Below are 12,023 nucleotides of genomic sequence, written 5' to 3'. Positions count from 1 at the left end.
TTCCGAACTTGCGTGGCAATCTCCGCTGTCCCACTGGCTTTAATTTCGATAAGCTGGTCTCTGATAGTACCTAACTTCTGTTGATTTGATTACATCATTCCACAGCTCTTTCAGCGCTCTCGATTCACACTTCGTGAAGTACTTACCTTGGTGAGCACCGGGCGTCATCTTGTAACTTTTCCCTAAATAGTCCCCTTGCGTAAGTTTGTGTTCCTCAACAAGGAATAACCGTGACTACAGCATCCACAGCATTGAATTCCCCTGGCACAAAACCAAGCGACGCCTTTTTTTTTGGTAAGAATTTTTGTTTAATGGAAGTAAAACACAAACTCACAATCACAATTCACATGGAGCAATAAAAAAAATGGAAACCGAACATGGCAGGAATAGTACCGATCATACCTTCAGCAGCCTGAACCCCTAAAATTCTGAGCGCATGCGCACCATCTTTACAGTCCCAAGGCACAATGATACAAAAATAAGGCATACTCTCGCATCCACACAGTATGCACAAGCTACGCTTCAAACATCGCTAATTTATGAAATGCCTGAATTGCGTACTGGCACATGCCCAACTGCATGTTCGGGAAAATAATAACTTAATCGAAGGGTGTCCCTTAACGAATAACATCTGTGTACCTAACTACTCGCAATATTGCCAACAAAAGACTATCGCCATGTAGTAGGCAGATACCCAACAAGTTGTGGAATAAGGCGGGGATGTCAGAAAAGAAAGCTTCCGCAAACTTCCTTGCTGTGTGCAAGGCAACTAATGCACTGCATAGTTAGCCTTATGTATTGCTCTACGCTAGTTTAACCATGCTTCATGGACTTGCAGGGATCAATTGCATAGGCTAGGGTAAGCCGCGGAGCTTCCCGCGACGACACTGCTGCGCTTAAAGGGTGCAGTGTAGTTCCTCGGGCTATGTCTCTCGCATTCAGTGAGCACTCAAAAACCTCGACGTGAGCAGACTTCTTCCTGCGACAGTAGGGCACTGCAATTAGGGTTACGCTGCTTCAGCATGGACGGCACGTTTTGAGAATCGGAATTCCCGATTCACGCCGCTTAGCAGGAGCAGAGCCGCTGAAGGTATGTACATACACTCATGTAAAAAAAAAAAACAGTGCAAGATGCGTAAATGAAAAAAAAAATAATGAGACATGCACGCAGAAAGGGGAGGCAATTAAGTAACACAGACAGCTATTTAAAACCACAGATACGCACAACACCACCAAAAATAATTGTTTGCCTCCTTAGCGCGTATGAAAAAAAAAAAGGCAGAGAATGTCGTTCTCGAGACTTCGGTCCTGCGATCGAGAAGACTGCGACGATATAGAAAAAAAAAATGAAAAACCCACCACGAACGAACGAAGAATAAATGAATACCACACTTCAGAAGGTGACGAGAGTTATGCTTGCACACATTATGATACAGTATTCTTGTGCGTCAAGGTGCTGCCACCTTTCGTCACGCCGTCAAGGAACAAAAAAAAAGCACACACACAGAACTTAAGTACGTGCCTGCACGGAATTTGCGCATGTGCAGATGATGTAAAGGCTAGCTTCAGCACCCGACAGAGGGCACCACGCGTCAGTAAATGGAGGCACACTGGCGTATGTAGAATATGCACAGCATACTCAAGAGGTCGCCTTGCACGGCGACGAGCTCATATGGTCAATAATGAGTAATACACTATATGGCTGACCGGAACTGCCCCACACGAGCGATAGCCGGAACCGACAGGTTCCTTTCAGGACCCTCATACTATCGCGAATGTGCAGCGAGCGGAAGTAGCAGGGGCAACACCGCGGATACTGGTCTTGCACTCGTATGGCTCCGGAATGCGCTGATGGACACTTCGTAACTGTGAAGCGTCATAGATGCCCCCGAAGGGCTCTTCTCTGTGGCTGAACCGCAGCGGTTTGCGCGGGCGGGAAGAGACCCGGCACTGAGGATCTAGTCAAATACTAAATGAAAGAAAATTTTCGCCGGCTTTTTCTCACAACTGAGTTACAATACGTATAAAGTGGCATAGTTTACGTTTAGATTACAATGACAAAGCAGGGTTTTTTTTAGCGCTTTATCAGAGTGCCAGAATGGGTCAAAGGGGCAGCTTCAGAGGCACTTGGTTTTCTTTTTTTTTTATCTGAAGCAAATATGCCCTTTGTCCGAAGTTTGTGCACGATCATTAGCGGGAAGTTCAAAGTCGGCAAAGCTGTGAGATAGTGAACAAATGGAAACGTAACGTCATTATTACGCTTTGCAGAATTAAGTTACGAATACGTTAGCATGACACGTTAGAGCTGCCTTTTGTTTAGATGTGAAGTTGCCGATGTTCTGTCGTTACGTTCTTGGTATTGAGACCGGATTTTATCCTCACTAGCTGCGCCATGAACGGTGTAACCGAAAAGTGCGCCTCGGCTGTCCTGTATGTGGTCACTCATAGGCTTCCCTGGCAAGCAGAACGAACTCTGCGGGTACAAAAATAGGGCAAGATGCGAGCACAGTCTTCTCGAAGCCGCGAAGCTTACTCTCGTACCTTATTTGCGTTACCAGTAAACTCTGCAACATGATTCACGAGTTCCCGTTTCGTGTAAAAGGTAAAGCTAGCAAAAATAATGCTGTCTTGGCGCTTGTGGTCATTTTGGCACCATACAGAAAGGCAGAAGCGATTCGTCCTGCAAGATTCTGAACGTAGGAAGAAAAATATCACGGTTGTGCCTTCGCGTCCCCAGAGTTCGGCACAAGCTTCTGCTGGTTCTTCAACCAGCAGATGTTTAATGCTTGTTACAAACGGTGATATGTAGATGTGACTTCTAGGCGGTACTTATATTTGTGACCAATACTGCCCTTTCACCAGCCTTTAGTTATGAATAGTTCGAATGGAGAAATAACCTAACTGTATTTCAAATCAAAGGTAAAGTGACAGCCTTGCAGTAAAATTTTAATCAATTTGCTTCCGGTAACAGACAGTCTTTTCAAACAACGTGCAGCAGTGCGCTAGCTGATGAAGGAAATTTCATAGCACCAGGCAAGATCGCGTTTAGGCATTGTTTCATGAGGTAAGATGCTGTTTAGTGTCATTAAAAGCAAAAAAAAAGTTAATAAGATCCTTCACAAATCTTGTGCAATCTCTCAGGCGGCTATCACAGAACCTGCACATTTGCCTCAAGTAGCACAAAGACAGCGTCAAATGTATTGTTATTTTAAGTATAAAATTCCAGACCCGAAGGCATTGCTGTTTTGCGCTAGCATAATTAAAATCTTGGGCAAGACAGGTTTTCACAAAAATATAGTCTATGCTAGCCCGCACTCGGAGAATCACTAAGCACCTATTGTCCGCCCTATTCAGCGAGACATCAAAGTGGAATGCTTGTTAAACCTCTAAGCTCGTCGATATACCGATAAAACTGTCATGCGCAAATGCCACCAGGAATGTTTTCATCGCTCGTTTTCCTTTTTTTTTTCGCTTCTGGCAGTTAGCGACAATCGCTCAAACCGAATTTCACACCAACTCCGCGGACATGGCTACTCTGTTGCGGCTTGTCAAGACTTGCATCTGGTAGGTGCCATGTCTGCATGTGAGCTGCAACGTGCTCCTTGTTTATTGAAGCGGTCCTTGTGCGAGTGGTTCAACGCAGGCGCCTACTCTCACATATCACTGTGCGCCACTTCGCAAAAGCCTTCTGGGTTTGCATAGTAACGGCATGGAATGACAAACGAGTCGTATGGAATGTATAAATGCAGATGCCCTCTTGGATCGCCATCCGAAAACGTATCACGAGGGCTTCAAAAACTATGATAGAAAGAAAATTTTAAAAAAATGTGCTCCCTAAAATATTGGCTTTTAAGGAGCGACCTCGAATTCATTCTCACAATGCGACGTCTGATAAGCTTTGAGCCTAGATACAAAATCACGTAAACAAGAGGGCAAGCTTAAAGGTACGCAGTTGGACAGCATCTTGAGTGGCGTGGACGAAGTTGAGGACCTGCATAGCTGCCGCATTTAAAAGGCCGGCCGAGTAAGTGGGAACGTTGGACTCAAGCACCCATAGTTCCATCCCGGCGAACGCGTTCTGCTCATAATACGACTGAGACGCTGCCACTGTGACCGACACACATGGTGCACATTAGAGAAACCGAAGATAAGGAGTGAAAAAAAAAAAACACGACCAAAATGACCGAGGAGGAAAGTGTGAAAGTCGTGTACAACAACACCCGCGTCGAGCAGTCTCCTCGCACCCGCTTCTTCTTGGATCGGCACCCTTTTGTGCCGGCTCGTAAGAAGACGAGACAATTAAACAAAGAATACGGTAATAATTAGGCGAGGAAAAAAATAATAAAAAAGAGCGCGGTAGACACGCACAGGCACATTACACGGGCAAAAACACACACACGCAGGTACGCCACGCACACAACACTCGCGCGTTCCAAAAAATCCACGCGTCTTCTCTCCGGTCATTGCCGTCGCCGTCACGTCGTCGTCACGTCTTCGTCACGTCGTCACCACCTCCGCCGTCGCATCTCCTCCTCGGCATCACGCGCGCGCCGACACGAACCAGCGTTTACACACAGTCTCGGCAAACGAAAAAAAAAGAGCCGGCTGCTAAGCGGCTCGGTCGCAGCATGTCGAGAGAGCCGCCGTGTAAAAAAAAAGAGTAATAAAAGGAGCGTGCCGTCGTCAGTCCACAAGCACGAGTCAGTGTACGCGGAGCGTCGGCACTCGGGGAGGCTGGGAGTCTGGCGCACCACAGAATTCCTCCTTTTTCTCTTCCGCAACGGATGCCCCAGATGCGTGGTGGACGGTGGCTGCCGGGTTCTTTCACTTGCCGCCGACGGGGGGCCTGTGGCCGAGCGAGTCTTTATATTTGGCCGCGTGTTTTCGGCAGCGCCAAAACGACCGCAGCGGTGTCTCCAGAGTTCTTTGCAGCGCGGTGGTCAGTGGAGTTTTGAGGAGCCGTCTGGAAACAAGGGCTGTCCACCCTTCGGACCATCGGCGGCGTTCTGAAAGCGCTCAATCAAGACATGCCACGCCTACAATCTCCTCTGCAGAGGGCGTTCTTCGGCGCGCTTCAGAGTCCCATAACAGCTTGCGGCTCCTGCTGTTTTTTTCCCCACTGAAACGGACAGGCTTCGTGCTCTGAACCAGACACCCTAAACACGCCACCTATAAATGTGATGACGACAGGAAGCCCAGCTGTGGACTCGAAAACGGATGCCGTCGAACCTTTACCTCCCCTCGCTGTCAGGTGCAGCGCTCTTTAGGGCCAGCCAGTTAACAGAAGCAGCGTGGGCGCTAACTGGCCATTGAACGAGCCAGTAACGTAATAACACGGTTTGCTGGCGTCTTCTGCGAGCATTGTGAGCTGTTCAGTGAACGCCGACTGCTAACTTCCACAGAGTAAAGCTTCACTGCGCTGCCGTCAATCGCAGCCACCAAAGAACTCTGAAAACACTCCCTTCTGCCGGCCGCCAGCCTACCGTTGGGGAGGAGAGCGGAGGGCCACGATGATAATAATAATAATATTAATAATAATAATACACGAAGAGGAGTGGAACTAGGAAGGCATCTCTCTCCCTGGCGGCGGGAGCGGGAAGCTAGGGCGGCCGTGGCGCCGCCTACCGCGTCCTGAAGTAGGACCGGTTCATCCTGAGCAAGAGTGGCGCCTGCGGCTGGCACTCCTTGGGGTTGCACTTGATCATGCCGCTGGCGTCGCAGATGCACTCCAAGCACGGACCGCTCGCCTTCTTCACCACCTGGCCCACCTGGTAGAAGCTGCCGTTGACGTCGCAGCCTGCATAAGCCACGAGCGGTGAAAGCACGTGGTTAAAAAAGAGCTATGGAAGGCATGTCTATCTGCGAGACGTTGACTCGGTGGTTGGGGCTCGTACCCAACGATGGTCGCTCGAAGACCAAACTGTTTGATCAAGGCTGCTCGCATGCACTCTCCGCATGGACTGACTGCTGGGCATGAGGGCTATATGCTGCAGATACTCCTACTTTCTTCCCTTTGAGGCTGGGGGGTTTCTTACGGCGGACTCGCATGATGTGCTACTGTGAACAGGGCGGCGATGTCGGTCAAGTTGTGAAATACAAGCACTACAGTGTCTATGGAAAGTTCTCGTGCTGCTATTTGATTCGAGATTTTAGATCTGCATGTGGTAGTTGTTTTCAAGATATAATAGAGTTAATTGCCGGCGATCAGTAAAGACCGCACTTTGAAGAGGCAGACGAAATCAAAGATTAAGCGGAAGTACTATGTCGCTGTGACCACGAGTAGTGGACGAAAATCTTGAGGCGACTAAATGGTTATATTGCACCTATTTTAGAACAGTTTCTTGGTTGTTTTAAGACTTTATATATGCATATAATAAGCATATGTAAGCCTAAATATGGCGTACGTCATTCCGCAATTTCTGCGCCGCTCAGATTTCAAATAATTCCTCGTTTGATAACTTAATAGAGAAATTCTCGCGACTTGTGATAATATTTTCGTTTTTTTTTCTGCGGTATTATAGACTGCGACCTTCCTTCATTTATATTCTTATTTGTGTTGTTTCTGATTTAACGAACCATATCAACAAAACAGACTATATCTTTAAGCTCCCTTAGCATGACCTTGTATTGTTATAAGCGCACGTAAGTCTTATATGGGAAATCTGAGACAACTCCCTTTAACTGTGCATGCTGCCTTTTTGTTCGTCGCCCTCTGAAAAACGACAAAAGCATGACACTGCCAAGTGATGGAATGGGCCAAGTATATTGATGCCAGCGGGAAGGGTGCTGCCGGGTCAATATTTTATGTCTTAGGTAACAGTTAGCACATGTGTATACGTGTCAGGGGTAGCATAAAGTCCAGTTTAAATTACAGGCTTGTTTCGTTACCTTTGACTTCCATAGAGGCCTCGAGTACTTGCTGCCCGAACCTCGGAGCTGGTGTCGTTGTCGTGGTCGTGGTCGTTGTCGTAACGCTTACATTCTTCATTGTCATGTGGACAGCTGCGGAGAGAGCGAAACGAAAATTAACCTACCGTGTCTTCCGACATAAAGCCTAACGTAAGCGAAAGGGTGGAAAGAAATTGGTTTTAAGAAGCTAGCGCACAGGTGTAAATGTTTCGATTGGCCTATTCGAGGGCCTAACTGAGGGTCGGAAGTAGGTTAGAAATGAAAAAGGAATTAGTTTAACCCAACGACACCAGGAAAACGTACGAACAGGGAGAAAAACTTAGCACTTTCTTTAATGAGTAGAGCTTTCTGAGCAGGCTCTTTTGCTTCTCTGTCAGGGAACAAATTTACGGGAAGCTAGAGCATCATTAAACTTTTCACCTTCTTTTTGTACAATGAAACATAACACTGGGTCATTGTGTGATTAATTTCAAGTATTTTTTTTCTGAAGAACAAGCGGGATTCATTGCATATTTATTAACGTCAGCCAGAGTAGAGGAACCTACCTTCGCACTCTCCTTTCCTCTACGCGTCTGCTACTGGGTAATGTCACCAATCATACCAATTACATCACGGTGGCAGTATTCGAAGCTGGGCTGTAGTAGCTTCTTCCACGAGTCTACCCTTAGTCTTCCAGCTGTGATTAGTGAAGGTTACCTCGCGCTATTTACTTTTTTATTTGCCATCGAAGAACACCTACTACGTTTGTAATATCTATGTTGTTCCTTCTTCTGGCTTCTCCGCCACGTGCGAGACATAGCGACGCATTACTGCTTCAAGTGTGCAAGCTCGCGCTACCAGAGAGTGCGTGCAATAACGCGGCGGTCTACTCACGGCACTCGTATCGCGGACAGCAGAAGCCGCTGATGGGCGTCTCGAAGCACTGCGGGATTGGCGGTGGGCAGGTCTGCTGCAGGCAGATGATATCCCCGCGGAAGCAGAAGCAGAAGTCGCACGGGTCTGGCCGCGGGATCTGCTCGGCCGACTGGTACACCTTGGCGTCGAAGATGCACGCTGTGTGCGCGGAAAAGAAATGCGACAGTCAACGAAACGTTCCGTCTGCGATACGGAGATAGTGATCACGCGAACAAAGACCGCCTGGGAACTAATACACGTATTTACATGTGACGAAACGGCGGAGAAAAAATAGAAACTTCTTATAATGACCAAAACATAAAAAGTGACAGCTGTTTTTGCACAAATCGCCTCATTTATAATATGCTAATGCTATTAGAGACTGCTTTTAAACGAATAACTACGAGTGGCTATTCAATACAAGGATGGACGGCGCCGAATATGCTACTTAGCTGCGTCTCTGATTTCGGGGCACTTGGGAAGGAGCACAATGGCGCCAGGTTAAGTTAGAGCATGCTGAAGGTGCCACTGGGCTTGCTGTATCCTCTGGCCATGATCACGTGAGTGCCAGCACGCTCAAATCATGAGGAGGTGCCGAGCAGCGTAAGAGGAAACACTGTTCAAAGCGCGATATTGCACACACCCTAATCAGGCGCACGGGAGTGTAGCTTCACTGCACTAATACCCTTTGTGTGAAAAAGCCAACTCAACAGGCGCCGCTGACATCGAAGCGGTGTCTACTGTGAAGATATATGTGAATATCAATGGTTGAGTGATCAGTACCTTTTTTAAAGCTGCTGAAAAACTACTGTCAATGATGAAGTCAACCCTCGGTCTAACTTTCCTGCTTAAGGGCATGTACTTATCGCACTAAAACACGAATCTGCCGCGGAAATACCCACATCCTGCGATATTCCACACACCCTATAGGCGCACGGGAATGTTGCTTCACTGCACCAGAACGCTATGTGCGAAGAAGCCGACTCAACAAGCGCCGCTGACATCGAAGCGGTGTTTAGTGTGAAGATATACGCGAACATCAATGGCTGAGTAATCACTACTTTTTAAAGCTACTGGAAACACACTGCGAATGATGCAATCAATGCTCGGTCTAACTTTTCTGCTAAAATTCACATTCTTATCGCAAAAAAGCACTAGGCTGCCGCTGAAATACTCACATCCTTCCTCTATTATGATTGCTCCTTCTGTAGTTGTTGACTCTGGTTCTGCAAAAAAGAAAAAAAGTATGTGATCAATACCACACAAATGTAACTTACTGGTGATTGATAGTAAAAAACCCTAAGGCGCATGGTTTATGTGGACGTTACTTTGCAATGTCCGCCCAGACAGCTACGCCCACCGTAGACCTTAGAAAGTCACGATGACGGAACTGAACTTTGCAGTGCTTACAAAATATGGCACCTACGGCTGTTAAGTATATGAAAGCGTAGTAAAGTGACCCTTGGATGTGTAAAATATGAGATAAAGCAGCTGCACGATTCCTGTGCATCAGAAATGCCAGGTGTTGTGCTTTCTTATGCTCTGCTTTCATTTCCGAAGTCAGTGCATAGCTTGAAACTTTTCTATTTATGAAGGCTGCTTACTTATTCTAGACAATGGAAGCTAGAAGTAAAATCAGCTTCGCAGAACCAGAAATACTTATGAATCAGGTTGGCAAATAAATTACGCCGATTAAAATTGCATTCAGATCAGCCCAAGTAACCTGCCTCACCGTACTAAATGTACGTTCAGGCGAGGGTCCTTGGCATTGTCACAGATGGGTTCTCTAACTATGCGCCTTGTGACAAATCCGCAATTCATTCCATCGAGCTGGCTCAGGAAATCTAAAGCATATATGCACTCAGCTTACCTTCCGTAACCGATGTAGGCGTCGTTGCATCCTCCCGAGGAGTCTCCGGCACCTCCGTAGTTGTTACTCCCGGCGTCGTCACTTCCGGAGCCGGCGTGCTTTCTGGAGCCGGTTTCGTTGGCTCCGTCGCGGCTCCCGCGGTCGCAGCCGTCTCCGCTGGCTTCTCCGTTTCTTCCACTGGCTTAAGTGTCGTCGTGGTGACGCTGGGCGGCTCTGACGGTGTGGTGGCGTTCACTTCCGGTGCCTGCGTCGTAGACGCGCTTCCTGTGAAGAACTCCACGATGGTGGTGAGCAGCGAGGGCGACTCAGTTGTCGGCGGCTCTCCCTTCTTGCCTTCGACCGGTTCCTCCGTCGTTGTGGCTGCCTGAGGTGTCGTCTTATCTTCGCGGGACTCTTCGGGCTCCGTGGTAGATTCAGCTGTTGAGGCTTCTGTGGTTGTGGTGAAGTGTACGAGTGGCTTGGTAGTGAGCATGGCAGTGGTTGTAGTGGCGTTTGTCGCTTCCGGAGCCTCGGTAGTGGGACTAGTGGCTTCCGACGGTTGACTAGTGGCTTCGGGAGCAGCGGTTGTGGCCGATGCCGTCGTCGCTTCCGTGGCTCTCGTCTCTTCAACCGCCTTCGTCGACGTGACTGGCGGCGTTGTGGATTCCGGTTCGCCCGTGGAGAGATCGTGTACCGGAGGCTGCGTTCCCGGAGGCTTGGTCACAATGTCTACGACGAAAGGCGTCACCGTCGTGGCTGGGATGGGTGTTGTGGTGGCGTTGGGGCCAAATATCTTCGTGAGATCGACGGTTGTCGGGCTGATCGTGGTAAACTTGAACACAGATGGCTTCTGCGTCACCATCTCTTCTCGACCTTCCTCGTCAGACGCTGCACAAAATTACAACAAAGAGAAGGTCAAGGACTCCAATTAATATTCTAGTTGTTGGCGTTCGAATTCCGAAAGTATAGATACACAACCTAACCCCACAATATAATCAATACTTCGTTCATCCAACCGCCTCACGGATTCCTTTTGCAGGCCCGTGTTTTGAATAACTGGTCAAAGGCAGCATACTTTTCAAGTCAGAAAAGTTGTTTAACTTTACAATCGTATGCAACTAGCGGCAAAGCATAGCTTTTTCAACATATATAATTAAATCTTGAAGAAAATCGATAACTTAAGTACGCTGGTCCTTCATTTATCGGTGTGGAACGAATTCTGTTCAGGAATCACGAAATGAGTGCGAGCGAATTACGTAAACTAATCTCGCACAACAATGCGGTGAGGAACGAAACAATCTTCAAGCAACCATTTATAGTCAAGCTGTCCTTGACTATTTCTATATAAGATGCCACATTACAACGCGCTTTAGCGCCGCTTTAATTTCTACATGTTACGCCGTTGTTTAGCAAAAAAAGAAATAAAGAAAAATGACAATAAATGGCAGTAGCTAATGTTTAGAGAGAGAAGTGGAAGAATAGAAAGTTGTAGAACAGCTTAGAGATCGGCCCGTTTAATAAAGGTATGGCTTGTCGCTGAGCATAATGAAAAGAAAAATGCAGGAGAATGAAAAGAAATGAAAAAGCAGAAAGGACGAGATGGTTTTCATGGAAGAGGGTGATCAGGCCTGTTCAACCGTCGATATCGGTACAAGGAGATACAAGGAGAAAATAGAGAGGAAAAAGAGAAAGAGAGATAGAGTAGAAAGACAGAAAAAGGCCAGGACAGAGTCAAGAAGAGGTGTACCTATTGAGGACGAGTCTAATGCTGTTAATGAGCAAAGTCACGTCACGTCGCGTTACGTCCCGTCACGTCACAAGTACACTTACGGCAGATGTATGCTTCGGCGCAGCACTGTTCTGGTTTGACACCTGTCGGCTTGCAGCCCGGGCGGGGAGGCTCCTCACAGATTCGCTCGGCGCAGACCATCTCGCCGAATGTGCACTTGCAGAATGTGCACGGGTTGGCGGTCTGAATCACCTGGCCGTGTTCCACCGTGGTGCCTTGGACATTGCAAGCTGGAAAAAAGGCAACGAAGCAGTCGACGGATGAAGCTTCTAGTTCAGCATATCTATTCATAAGGCTAAGAAGCTACAGCCCAAAGATTGACCCGACGGAACGGGTGCACGCTGCGTCGTATGTGTCGCTCTAGCCGTCTTTCTTCGTGCTATAGTTTCTTGTTGAAGGATAAACAGAAACCGTATTCTTCTAGGAGAACAGTTACTGCGATGAATATTTCTTTTGTTGTTCAGTTTAAATTTACTGTTGTTTTAAGTGAGTTTGTTCCAACTGGTCAGAGGTCTGGCAATTGCAGATACTTGAGTATGCTACAGCGCATTCAGGTTCGGCAGCATCAAGCGAAATCTTGAA

At 47.5% G+C, this 12,023-nt stretch overlaps 1 protein-coding gene across 2 annotated transcripts in view; it reads right to left on the bottom strand.

Moving 5' to 3' along the window:
* Positions 1 to 293: 293 nt before the first annotated feature.
* Positions 294 to 12,023, bottom strand: part of tnc (tenectin) — a 131,330-nt gene continuing 119,600 nt past the window's right edge. For both annotated transcript variants that reach the window (XM_077653770.1, XM_077653771.1), the window contains exons 18-23: positions 11,483 to 11,671; positions 9,674 to 10,540; positions 8,982 to 9,029; positions 7,783 to 7,962; positions 6,889 to 7,002; positions 294 to 5,797 (exon numbers count right to left, since the gene is read on the bottom strand). In XM_077653770.1, coding sequence (XP_077509896.1) covers positions 5,622 to 5,797; positions 6,889 to 7,002; positions 7,783 to 7,962; positions 8,982 to 9,029; positions 9,674 to 10,540; positions 11,483 to 11,671 — 1,574 coding nt within the window. In that variant the 3' untranslated portion in view covers positions 294 to 5,621. The remainder of the gene's footprint in view (positions 5,798 to 6,888; positions 7,003 to 7,782; positions 7,963 to 8,981; positions 9,030 to 9,673; positions 10,541 to 11,482; positions 11,672 to 12,023) is intronic.

This window comes from Amblyomma americanum, chromosome 2 (assembly GCF_052857255.1).
Source record: "Amblyomma americanum isolate KBUSLIRL-KWMA chromosome 2, ASM5285725v1, whole genome shotgun sequence".
Classification (NCBI taxonomy): Eukaryota; Metazoa; Arthropoda; class Arachnida; order Ixodida; family Ixodidae; genus Amblyomma; species Amblyomma americanum.
The sequence above is the reverse complement of the archived record's forward strand: the minus strand, read 5'-3'. Positions and strand labels throughout refer to the sequence as shown.